Raw genomic sequence first — 13,609 nt, 5'->3', positions numbered from 1 at the left:
TTCTATTGAAAGGTAACTTTAGAGAGAGATGGAAAACTGTGGAAAAGAAGCTGACGAGAACGCAAGAGAGCGAGCGAGTTTGTTGTTCAATAAGAAACTGACCGGTAAAAAAAGATAGCTACAATTGTAAGATAATAATCACCTTTATTAAGCCTATTGAATGAAGCTCCCTACAATAATTCTATATCGCTGACATATTTCATATCTATAATGCAAAGGAACCTAGTACAGATACTAGAACATACATTGGATACTTATTAACAAGTGTCAATAACTGAACACTTGATTTTTAGAATATACTATCTTTTATTAAGGCAAAATTTTCACATGGAATCTTGTATCTAAAGCCTTGAATCATGATACAGCAAATAAATAATTACTTAAAAATAGAGAACTTGTTCACCTTAATTGCTCAATATTCGAAATGCCCATTCAATTGATCTTTTTTCAAAAATAAAATAGAAAAGTGTAAATGTACTGAAGATAAAATCTGCCATATTGAAAGTTTAGGAGCATGGTGCAAAATCCAGTTTGTATTGCAATCCAACGTTGTCCATTGAAACAGCCTAAAAAAGGCTTGTTTTCAAGATCATCGTCTCATTCCTAAATTTCTTAAAGAACACACTAATTATGCTTCAAGCAAAAGCAGCATTTCTAACCTTAAAATGATTAGTTTAAGATCATTGTGAGAAAAGAGCTCTCTTCAAACAAACCCATTCTACTCCTCTGATTGGTTGTTAGAGCAGTTTTCACTAGAGTATCGAAAGGCAATTACATTTGCTTTGGTTTTGCACTACTATGCTTTTTAACTGGTTTAAAAATCTCAAGCAACTTTCTCATCCAATTTGAAATAAAACCAAATCATTTGTTGGTTGTTAGCAAGTTTTCCTGTGCTCGCTACTCAATTTTACTTCAAGTTTGATTGGTTTAATGCATTGACTGTATCTTTTGTAATTGGCAAAGTGATTACTTGGTGGTTGTGGTTTTAAGGCACTCAGTTGAAAACTGCTCTATCCCAATAAAACCAATCTGAGATTGATAGCGTCTACTACATTACCAGTGCAAATATCTAAGTAACCTCTCTCACAAGGGGTGGATTGAGTACTTTTCTCAGGCAAGCTGATTCGTACCCTTCATGCCCCTGACAACAGCTCATCAGCAGCCTTAAAAGCCCTGATGTCCCTAAGAGAGCCAAGAATATGAAACTGATAATAGCAGGGACTAAAAGGCCAGGAAATACTCCCGGGGGGGGGGGGGCACTCCCCTATATGGCCTATAAGGGGACGTGCCGCTGGATAGGGTATCGTTTTCGACTCCTCCAGTCCTGAACAGGGTATATAATTTCATGCTCTTCTGTCCTAAATAGGGCCTGAACCTGTCCTAGACAGGGTATGGCTGAAAGACTGCCGCCGAGTGTTGTTTTCACTTTCGCTTTAATGAAAAGTATATTTTTATATGCTGGGATCGGTGTTCGCATTTCAAAGCGTCGATCATCGCGTACCGGACGCAGTCACAATAAAGCGTAAATGATTGTCGTTGTTGTCCTTTGTCCTAAATAGGGTCTTAAAATAGGGGGTGTTGTCCTACATAGGGTAGCTACCCCCCCCCCCCAAATACTAAGTCAGAATAAATGGCAAGACGAACACCTGAAGTAACAAACTTCAATACAATTCCTTTAACATGCATTTCCAAATTTCTTGTTGGATATCATGGTTTATACAGACCTCAGACCGTTTTTTTGTTGTTGCCAAAACTGTTCATAGACTTTTTGAGAGCAGTTCAGCAATGTTCAAGGACGTTTTCCAAGTGCTCATCATTCACAAAATTTGTCTGGTGAAGGGAACCTCCTATGGAATGTGGGATTAACTGCCAAGTATTTCAAATAATACACTTCACTTTAGTATCATAAAAATCGACTTTTTGAGACTAAAAAAACTTTTTTTGACTGATGTCCATTACTGCTCCTGCCATTTTTGGGGTGTCAATATATTGCTTTTTTTCCTCCATAGTTTTAAGAATTCAAGGACTTCCCAATAAAATCTGTGGACTGCTGATAAAGATCCAAGGACTTTTAAGGAAAAAAACCTACCATTTCATTTTCAAGGATCTGGCAAACTTTCAAGGAATTTTTGAGGTCTGTGCGAACCATAGATATCCAAAAATATGAGGCACCACGTGTTGAGCAGATCAAAATTAAGGTATAAGGAAACATCAAACGTTTTACTGAATTATAAATGAACAATTATATCTTGGTACCTACAATGACAAAATATAAACTTTTGCTCAACTATTGGGCAGTAAAGTACCACATGTTATTTTTGTCAAGCGAGAAAGCATTTTCCAAGACCAAGTAAAGATAAATGTAGATTATAGCTTTGCATACCACAAATAAAGAACACCCAAACATGGTATGGCAAAAGAGTTGGGGGTTTAGTAAGTTACACACCTACAATAAACAATGTTGATTAAAAAAGTGGGGCAGGAATTACCAGTCACCCAGACCAAACTACATGGCTGGCCTGAGTAATTAATTATACTGTTAGAGCAGTTTTCACTTGAGTGTCGAAAGTAAATTGCGTTTGCTTTGGTTTTGCATTACTACGCTTAGTGATTGGCTTAAAAATTTCGCGCCACTTTCTCAGCCAATCAGAACTAAAACCAAAACCAATCATGACTCGCTCGCGCACGTTTTCCCGCGCTTCGTGCCGGCTACATGTATTTGCTTCGAGTTTTGATTGGTTCACTGGATTGCCTGTGTTCTTTGTGATTGGCCAGAGTAATTACTTTGGTTTTGGTTTTACGACACTCAATTGAAAACTGCTCTATGAAATTAATAATTGTAAGAACTGTCATGCAATTGATACAAGGTAATAAAATCAATTATACACAGGTCACCAGGTACACCAGCAATTGAAAATATTCAAATATTTTTCTTGATTAACCTTACTTGCCTTGTTTACATAATGATATAAACAGATTAAAATTTTTATTAAATAGTAGTTCACTTTTAATGCCTAGCAGATCCCAAACACTTCCTCAAGCAATAAATAAGCACAGCTACAAAATTTGCTTCCAAATAAATTGCTGGCTACAGTTTTGACATCACTGCCTTCAAATGTTAGCAAAATGAAAACTCCATTTCAAGTTCACTTGCTGGTGTATACCATCAGTGAGTTAAATTAGTCTCTGCCCACATAACTACTTTGTACATCAAAAGAGTTAAAATAGAAGAGGAGAATTTTAACTGTCCGCAGGGACTTCCACAGCAATCATGATCACCTGCATAGATTAAGAAAATGTTAATTAAAGATAGTTTTATTTTACTCAAGGGTTATTACAGAAGTGTAATTACTTTACTACAAAGCCTGATGAGAGTGATTAATGAGCGAAAAGAGAAAAGCGTAGAGTTGACAACAGTGTCTGGTGTACGTAGATGTAGGTGCACATTAGACAACTGAATGCACGGTGAATCAGCTTTACTCCAGTGCAGAGTTACTTAATCCCACCCAACAATTTTGTCTTTGGCTCCTTAAAGTAACCATAAGAAAACTATAACTGTCATGTAAGATAATTTTCAGATGACCTTGATGACTGTGTTATTGTGAATACCATCTTACTGATAATGAACGAATTAGATATTATTAAATGAATTTACATGTTTTTAATGTTGTTTATAATGCTCTTCAATCATGTTACACTTGCAACATAAAAATCTGACACTATGAGATTGTGTTTCTTTCATGTTTTGCTTAAGATTTTTAGACAGAGCTTTCCACACTTGCATACCGCGGAATTGCCCCAGCTGCAGTATCAGTGCTATCCAAAGCAGCAGGATACTGTGAATCATCATAAACCATTGCTGTACGTACAGGGGCTAGCAAGGAATTGAATACTGCTGGAGATGCAATGGCTCGCTGACTACGACCATCAATAACACTTCTGAATGCATTCACCACACGAATCTGAGAAAAGATAAGAAAGCACATTCATTATGGCACATGCATGTATGTAACACAGCCTAACAGTCAGTTTGTGCTAAGATACACCAAATATAGGTATAAAAGATAGATTCTGAGTGGTTTATTTGTCTTCTAAACAATAAAAGCAAACAATTATCTGACCAAAGAGAAATAAGTGGGGAATAATGGTTTTGTCTTTTACGTCATTTGAATGCAGAAAAGCGAGTTCCAGCCAATTTGACAGTCAAAAGGTTTCAGGTTCGCTGGTGAAACCCCAAGTGTGCTTGACCATTGAAGACAACAGTGCTGTTGTTGGATTTTGAATATTTGGAACAAAGAAATTGGATACAATTTTCTCAATAGGATATGATAAGATAGGAAACAATCTTTATAGATTGATTGAAACTTTCTTGATTTGATTATTATAGCTTTTCATTTTAAATTTATAAAGCTCTCTCAAATTAAGTGATCACCTTTTGCAAGTTTACAGTAATGGCAATTGTTATGACAATAAACTTTTTGTTACAGGTCTATGTGTAAGAGCAAGTTGAAGGGTACAAGAGTACTACTACATCCAAACTTACTTTTATATGTACAGTAACTTACTTGATGTTGCAATCTTGTCAGGCCACGTAACCAAAGTAGACGAGCTTTACTGTCCCTTGCTCCATCAGGTTCGACAATGGTAGCAAGAGGAAGCTCTTTTGTGCCAAAACGACAAAGTTTAGGGAATGAAGTTTTAGGGATTGTTAAGACAAGCTGTCCCCACACCAACTCTGAAAATCCTAGGAAGATGCACCACATCCATTCTTCCCAACCAAGGCCTGTTACATGGAATGCTTTCCCAGTCAACTCAATAATGAGTATCTGAAAAATAATAGTGTGATGTATTAGAAATATTGATGAGATTAACTAGAATCAGTTAGATTTTTCTATAGAAGTTGCAAACAGAACTTACATTCAACACGCTTCACTCATGAACATGCAAGTTCAAACATTCACAAAATATTTTATATTCTCTGATTTCACTTTTCGATGAATGCAATGATTGTTTGAACTTTCAATTGAACAATCGTAAATCAAATTGAAAGTATTCAGGAACTAATATACATGCAAAAATTTCAACATGCTAATTGGCTGAGAGCACATCAATTAAACCCAAACAGTGCAGAAAGTTGAAATTGAGTGCAATAAGTTGAAATTAAGTGAAGAAAGTTGAAATTGAGTTGACTGACAGGAAACTCTCGAGAATGCACCAAAACAAAAAAATGGGAGCCGCTACTAGAGGGTTTGGAGAGAGCAAAAACGTATCAATTCATGCCAAGTTTGACTGTTTCAACAAAAATTATAAGTATATAAAGCAAAGTACTAGCAACTGGATGTTTTTACAGTACAAGAGAGGCTTTACGAAACTACTGAAAGCTATCAATGAAGGATATTCTACACGACAGCTTGTAAAGAAGGAAGGTTACAAGCCTAAATTGAAGTTTCCCATACCAACATTGTACTGTACCTCACCAATGATAAATGATGCTTACCTGTACAACGAATGTTCCACCCATGATTATAAGAAAAACAGGGTTATGGGTGATGCCAGAGAACACATTTCTCTCTCCATGAACTTTACGTGAGTTGATTTCATTGAAGAGCTGCATCATAACAAACGTATTGAACACCACACTTGAGTGAATTGTGGGCTTACAGCGTGTTGTTTCCAAGTAACCATCTTCAATGTCAAACAAGTCATCTGCCAAGAACACAAGGATGAAGAGGACAATGAGCTGGTAGATGGCATGACCAAGGATGTTTCTTATCATGGTACGTGAGATGAGTGGTTTGGTGCGGCCATAAGGTTTCCTTTGCAACAAATCTTCTGTTGGTGGTTCTGTAGCCAGGGCCAGCGATGCAAATGAGTCCATGATGAGGTTTACCCACAGAAGTTGAGTGCCAGTTAGAGGACTTACCTATGATTTAATAAAACACACTCAATACAAGTTCTTTATTAGAATACAATTTATCTAAAGAAGCACTCCTGGCAACATCGTTTGATAGTGTTTCCATCTTACCTGAACAACACATGCACCAACAAATGCAACAATAATAGCCACCAAGTTTACTGTAAGCTGAAACTGCAAAAACTTTGAGATACTGTCATATACATTGCGGCCCCACATGACAGCTTTTACAATGCTCCTGAAGTTGTCGTCAGTAAGAATGATGTCAGAGGCCTCTTTAGCTACATCTGTTCCAGCAATGCCCTGAAAGATGAGAACAATAATGATAATAAATGTTTAATTCATTGGAAAACAGTTAATTATTTCCTGTTCTGTCACCAGGGTTGGCAACTAAGAATGCAAACTGCTGGTCAACATTTAAACGTTTCTGTCTGTATCTTTTAGACAGCACTTAGAGGCAAGATATCCTACAAGACAGAAAGCTACAATCAATGCTGCAAGAGAGACTAAACTTACCATAGCAAAGCCAACATCAGCTTTCTTCAGTGCTGGACCATCATTGGTACCATCACCAGTTACGGCTACAATCTCCCGTGTTGGATTAAGCTTGCTGTCAATGATCCCCTTTACAAGAGTGTATTTGTCCTGCGGTGAAGACCGTGCTAGGACACGCAACTTGGGCCACACTTCATCAAACTTTTTCTGGCTAACCTAGAGTAATGAATGGAAACAGTGTCACCATGATTTAAAGCTACTTGAAAATGCAATAAAGGTGTTTGTATTAATAAGAAGCCACTAATAATGTCCTGACATTGCTAAAATGTATTGTACTAATCACGTTCAAAGCTGGTTTGGCTACAGATGGATATGGCAGTAATGGTCTAAAACTTTGACAACATTTCAAATTCGTTAGGGCCTACTTAAAAAAATCACTTATTACCCATTAGTTCTATTTATTCACAGCTTTAAGAATGGATTATGCCTTTCTTTGTTGTTCTGAGGCTTCTTTGTTGATCACTTAGTGCACCTTCATAATTCTATCATGTAGTTAACACCATAACATGTAAGAATTCCGTGATACTGTCCCTTTAATAGGAACAAAATAATTTCTATTGAAACCAGAACTAATAACCTTTAATAATTTTTTTAGAAGGTTTTTGAAAAATAAACATTACCTTGCCTGAGGAGTCCCGGATACGCTTGTTAAACTCCTTGCCTTCTAAAACAAGAAACTCACTGTTTGCTTGCAGGATCCCACATTTAAGAGCAATAGATCTTGCAGTGTTTACATTATCACCAGTAACCATGCGCACCACAATTCCTGCATGCTGGCACTTTAGAATAGCATCTGGAACCTAAAGGGGTTTGGCATGTAAGAGTTAGAATCCTTAAAGGATACAAAAGTGAGTCATGATTAAACAAACAAATTATACCACAAAGTCCAATTCTGCTAAATTGCTAGATTCTCCTTCCAATTTTCCCTGTACATGTATATGCTTGTAAATAAAAGCAATGTTTTGTCAAGTTACAGCCAATTAAATTATCCCTAGCAATGGCCCAAAAAAGTTACTGTTTTGGGCCCTTAATGTACACTCTTCCATGTGGAATAGTAGAAAATGGACTGTCAAAGAAAAGCAAGGTATCTTTTTGTGTGAAATTTGAAGATTTGCTGTGTCTCATTATCCTTGTCAGTCCAATGCAGGGCCAGTATAGTGTATACTTACAGTGTTTACTAGATTGCAAACCTACATGTAAATGCAATAAAACAGTTTCACTGTGCAGATGAATCTCAATAATATGGGCATATGTTATCATGCAATACTGTTTTAAGGGGATTAACTTAGAAATGAAACTGCATGGGCTTTTAGAATGCAGGAGCAAAAACACAGTTTGTAAAAAAATTTAAAATCGTGCCTAAAAGCCTCGTAGGTGGTAGTGAATAAGAGCTCTTGCAGCATCAGTCTTCTAATTATCTCAAGTAAGAGACAAAAGACAAAAGTGTTTAACACAGCTTTTCATTTCATGTGAAAAGCTGGGCTTGAAAGGAGTAGTATTTGTAATCTACGGTGTATATACCTCTGGTCTGACTGGATCTTCAATACCAACTACTCCAATACATGTCAAGTGAGACAAGATTTCTTCTTCATTCTCCCAGTCTGGCTCACTCTCTGCACTGGCTTCTCCTGCTAAACAAAACAGCGCAATAAAGAACAAATAAACAAACAGAAATACCACACATACAAGGTAAACAAATACAAACACCACACGGAAAATCAAGAGAGTGATCAATACATCCATAGCATGTTCTTATATCCAAAAAACATCCATAATCATTTGCAACTCTTGAAACTAGAAGAAATGTTGTTCATGTCATGTTGAAGTCACCTGGAGGGCCTTTACAGGCTGTACAGGTTGTTTCTTAGACTGTGTTGTCATTCACCCATTTAAGACCATACCAATGCTTACAAACCTTTCTCAGGGGGAACTCCATTAGCAGGAAAATCTCTGTAAGCCAGACTAATGGTTCTCAAACCATCAGATGCCATGGGTTCAATCACATCTCTCACCATCTTCTCAGAATCAGCAGCTGTAAATGGCCTGATTTCACCATCTTTGCCAATAATTGATGAACAGCGGCCCAAAATGATCTCAGATGCACCCTTGGAAAATATACGAAATCCCCCACCAGGAAGACGCACAGCAGTGGTCATCGATTTCCTTGCAGAATTGAAGGTGTAAACCTTGGCAAAACTTGACTCTGGATTGTTATCTCTGTAATCTTGGTACGTTTCACCAATTTCAAGCACAAAACCCAGTAATGAAGCCTCAGTTTTATTTCCAACTTGCGTTGGGAGGCCATCAGCTGTCTCTGAAGGCTGAAAGCACAGGCAGAATAAAATAAAATGCTAAGTACCAAGAATACCTCTACTTTAAAACAACAGCATCCTAACTAAGCAGAACAAAACAGTAACAGTATCAAAGAACTTAGTGTACAGTTATAAACCAAAGACTCGCAGTATTTCTGAAATTTAAAGGGGTCACTGTTGCCAATGAAGACTACAACAGGGCTTTCAATAGGACTCAAAGTAGGTGGCTGCCCAGTGTATTATCTTCAGGTTGAAACAGATTAACCTAGCTTGGAAACTTGAAAAGCAAGTTGACCTACAATGTGCTCAATGGAGCTCTGGCAGCTGCTGGGTCTTATTGAAAGCAAAACAGCAAAACCTCCTCGTATAAGTCTCAAGAAAAGGAATCTTGGCTACACCACACAGGCACTGTTTCTATTAAAAAAATTCAGCAGTAAATGTTTTTTCCTTAGGGTTTCTAAATCACTCAAGTTCAATCTTTTATTAACAAATATGTAATTCAAATCTGAAATTTGTTTATCATTATTAAGATGGTTAGTATCTTTTTTGGTATTGCCTGTTCGTCACAAAATGACACTAACTTCCCGCAATAGTAAAACATTCATTTTCTGATTTTTTTGCAAATTAAAAAAGAGAAGTAACTTTTAAAAGCCTAAAATCATTTATTAACAAATGTTATCTGGAAACTCAGTGGAAGACAGTTCTTAAAAATAAGTGCATTAATTTGCATCAGACCTTAAAACATACCAAAATGTGTGCCATTTTAAAGAAAAAGCATTTTTCATAGTAAAAACAGAAGACATCTGTGATTTTTAAAACTCTAGATTAAGGAGCTTGTAAATGGATTTCTCAAGACAAAAGAATACATTTTCTGGACACATTCATTCTGAAAGAAGAGTTATTTCATTAAATTATCATGGGTGTGATTATGAAAAAATTCAAATTTTCTTTACATTACATAGATAAAAGAAAATGTCAAAGAGAATATACATTTCACTTTTATCACACAATGATAATACTTCATACCTGTAAAAGAAATTCTATTTTCATCCCACATTATTTTACAAAATATATATAACCCTATATAAACCATCTAGAGAATAGTTTTCTAAAAATAAAAGACAAAATTACTTTCTCTCAAAATAGTCAGCGAAAAAACATCTGTTTTTCCTTGCTACACGAAACAGGGTTAATTACTTTTGCTAGGTGATGGTTTTTGAGGTTAACCATTTTCCCCAGGATTTATTTCAATATTAAAACACTGTTCCACAGGAATAATGACAAATGTTACACACAGAAAAATCAAGCACAGCTTTCAAAACATTGACTTCAATGCAGCAAGTTTGCCAGTGCTGTTTCGTTCTAAAAAAATGTAACCCAGATTTTCATGTGCTTGGCAATATTCAAGTGTCTATTTATTTTCTTGATAAATAAGGCTTCTGTTATGAAAACCCACAAGGTACAAAGAGCCGCTGCTATTTTGACTAAGTACAAGATCAGTGACCTTGGCTCTATTCCCTTTTCTGCATCTTTTAAAAAGTGAAATAATAGAAAAAAAGTTATTTTTAAAAAATGTAAAAATAGTTTTATTTTATGAAGGACTCAGAACAATACAATAAGAAGTTCTAAAAAGCAATCTAACCAGACAATAAATCCAACAATCTAACTAAAGATAATTTGATATTGAATTTTGTTTTGCAGATGTTATGCCAAACTGTATGTGAAAATCTACATGTAGCCTGGAAATATGCCAAGGATTAAAAAACAGAAATTGTTGGATCATCCTTTTGCATGTTTTAAACCATAAACAATCTGCTTGAAATGTACTTCAATTATACACAAACAACTTATAATCTGAAAAAAAAAAGCAAGAAGACAGTATACTGGCAATGAGTGGCACATAATTTCACTTTTTTTTACAAATACAGCATTGCTGCTTGCAACAGTAAGACAATGATCACCAAACAAAGTTAAAACCCAAGGTTGTACAATGAGAATTTGACAGCGTTTTGAACCTCTGATGTTCTTGAAATATCCCTGCATTTCCTTTGATATGAATAATTAGTTTCAAAAAGCAAATGGTAAATTACTGCTGAGAAATACATGACATATTTTGCATCAACTTACAATATATCACCTTTTATCGCAGCCTAAATAAATACACATAAACTTTAGCCATAAAAAAAAAAAACAGCAGAAATAACAAATTAATGTAAGCTTCTGAAAAGGTACCTCAACAATCCTGATATTATCACAAGCTGATTGAAATCTTTGTCTAATAATTATTATAGATTAAAGTGAATTTTGACTTAGCAATACAACACAACACATTACATTTTTACAGATTTATCATACATTTATCATTTTGGAAGAACTGCAATAAATGGAACTACATGTGCACAACAACTATAGTAATTCTTTTTTAACTGGACCAAATATCTCTACTCTGCAATTATTTACCATAAAAATCTTCATGTGTAAACAAAAAATGACTTGCTCTAACCTCTGCTGGTCGTTGTGTCCTGATTAACATATAGGAATGCAATGACAAACATGACTGCACAAATAGACTGTTTACTCACCAGTATATTGGTAGCGTAGCTACTGTTTATTGCTATTCCTTTACACAGCAATTCAACCAGTGTCTGCGGCAGCTCTCCTTGTTTTGGCACCTCTTTGTAATGATTGTCAGCTAAATAACTCTGAACTACAGTCATGCGATTAGTGGTGAGAGTTCCTGTTTTGTCAGAGCAGATGGCAGTTGCATTACCCATAGTCTCACAAGCATCAAGATGTCTGACTAAGTTATTGTCATCCAACATTTTCTTTACAGAATAGGCCAATGAAATTGTAACTGCTAGTGGCAGACCCTCAGGAACAGCTACAACCAACACAGTCAGACCAGTAATAAATGCATTCACATATGCATTTAAATGCTGATTCTTCCAGGAGGCTTTCTCGTTAACATACTTTCTAATACTGAACTGTAAGACCATGACAATGATTGTCAGAAGAGCAGCAGCCACACCAAACCAGCCGATATTAACTGCCAACTTGGTCAACTTGCTTTGAAGGACAGACTTCTCTTGCTTATCTTTCTTATCCTTGCCATTTGCATCCGAATCCTTCTCGTCATCCAGGTTGATCTCCTCAAACTCATCCTGACTAGCTTTTATTGACGGTGACTGAGGCGCAGCATCCACTTTGTCATCTGGTTTGTCTCCCTCCTTCTCATTATGTGTTCCAAGCAATGCAAAGATTATTCCTGTCTGGGAATTCAACCCAACTGCAGCAACCACCATTTTACCGCTTCCTTCCATGATGTGTGTGCCAGCGAGCAATAGGGGGTCTTTCTCTCCTTTCTTGACAAGATCTGATTCACCAGTGAGGGAACTTTCATCAACTTTAAGGTCATTGCATTGGACAACAACACCATCAGCTGGCAATAAATCACCATATTTGACCTGGCAAAGGTCACCTACCACTATTTCACTGTTGAGTACTTCAATTGGTACTCCATGTCTAACCACTGTAAACCTGTGTTCACCTTCAATTTTACTTTGTAAGCCACGGAATTGCTGCTCTTTTTGGTAATCGTTCACTGCAGTCACTAATGCTACTACAATAACTGCAATGAAGATGGCAAATCCATCGATCCATCCGGTGTTATCTTCTGAACCCTCGCAGTCTTCGGGAGCAAAAATTCCTAAAATAAGCGATACGATTGCTGCAATCAGGAGAATTATAAGAATTGTATCCTTGAGGGCATCTAGAAGAAACTGCAGAAAGGTTTTAGGAGGTTTTGGAGGAATATAATTACAACCGAACACTTGCTTGCGATTCTCAAGGTCCTCGGGAAAGCCTCCGATTCCCCTCTCAGCTGAAGTGTGCAGCTTATGGATTAGCTTGGTCAATCCTCCAAACTTTGAATTTAAGTACTCTATTGCTTCTTGTCCTCTGTGCTCCATAAGCAACGTAAGGTCTTTGACAGAAACATCTGAAAAATCAGCAACTGCACTGAAATCCATGGAGTCGTGCGAATGCAACGATTGCTGCTCTTCCTTCTTGATCGCGTCTGCCATGATGAAAACTAATTTATAAAAAGATAAGTTCTATTTATGTTTAAAATATTATACAGCTCTCGAAATCGAAGCCTCGTGGGATATATCTTCTAATTAAGCTCACAATAGTGCGTTCGATCGTTCCACCTCGCTCTTCAATAACAGCAGTCAATAAGAAAAGATGTTTTGTCCCAGATGTTTCGCCCAGACTAGAATAGCAGGTTACGACGGGCCTCAGCAAAGCCAAGAAATACCTGCCAGATAATTCGATAGAAAACGAAACTTTTCACAGGTTTTCTCCCAAACAAATGGGCAGAAGGCGACCAGATTCCGGGGAAATGTGCGTCACTCCTTGTGCTGTGACAAAACAACAGAATGCTGCTCTCTGCAGGTCTGCTCGTCCACTGGTTTTACAGCAGCTCGATCACATCATTCCACAGTAGATCTTGTAGTTTTGACACCTTTCCAGATCGATTGGAATACAATCTATTACTAGCAAGCAGCTTTGAACAATAACAGAATGGAGGACACCAGCCCAGCGGACGGGAAACACGAGCACCACAGGTCGTAAAGCAGGCAGTAACAGGCGCAAGCTCTCCAAGCTTGATAAGCTGAAAGGATATCGATTGTACTTGTCAAAGTGAACCAGATCGCTCCTTTGACTCTGTACACCAAAGAACAAACACAAGTAATTCAAGGAAACAATCTAGTTCACTCCTTTCACGAAGGCTTCTCACAAGCCAAGCAAAGTAAAAACTTGCCTCAGG

The 13,609-nt window shown here is 36.9% G+C and overlaps 1 protein-coding gene across 4 annotated transcripts; it reads right to left on the bottom strand.

Moving 5' to 3' along the window:
* Positions 1–124: 124 nt before the first annotated feature.
* On the bottom strand, positions 125–13,596 carry LOC144653163 (plasma membrane calcium-transporting ATPase 3-like). 4 transcript variants are annotated; one of them, XR_013570690.1, is made up of 10 exons: positions 11,364–13,596; positions 8,385–8,790; positions 7,991–8,100; positions 7,090–7,269; positions 6,431–6,625; positions 6,026–6,217; positions 5,498–5,923; positions 4,566–4,826; positions 3,507–3,962; positions 125–3,474 (listed from the first exon to the last, which is right to left on the bottom strand). XR_013570690.1 is itself a non-coding variant. In XM_078513096.1 (10 exons), exons 1-10 carry the CDS (start codon positions 12,861–12,863, stop codon positions 3,276–3,278), a joined length of 3,450 nt encoding a protein of 1,149 aa, XP_078369222.1. In that variant the 5' UTR covers positions 12,864–13,595; the 3' UTR covers positions 125–3,275. The 4 variants fall into 4 exon arrangements, 3 of the variants coding, with proteins under 3 accessions (XP_078369222.1, XP_078369219.1, XP_078369221.1); XM_078513096.1 differs by having other exon boundaries at positions 125–3,279; positions 3,787–3,962; positions 11,364–13,595; XM_078513093.1 differs by having other exon boundaries at positions 125–3,962.
* Between the last annotated feature and the right edge of the window lie 13 nt (positions 13,597–13,609).

Source organism: Oculina patagonica, chromosome 5, assembly GCF_052425735.1.
Source record: "Oculina patagonica isolate OP01 chromosome 5, crgOcupat, whole genome shotgun sequence".
NCBI classification, from domain to species: domain Eukaryota; kingdom Metazoa; phylum Cnidaria; class Anthozoa; order Scleractinia; family Oculinidae; genus Oculina; species Oculina patagonica.
Note: the sequence above shows the minus strand (reverse complement) of the source record. Positions and strands in the feature narration are given on the sequence as shown.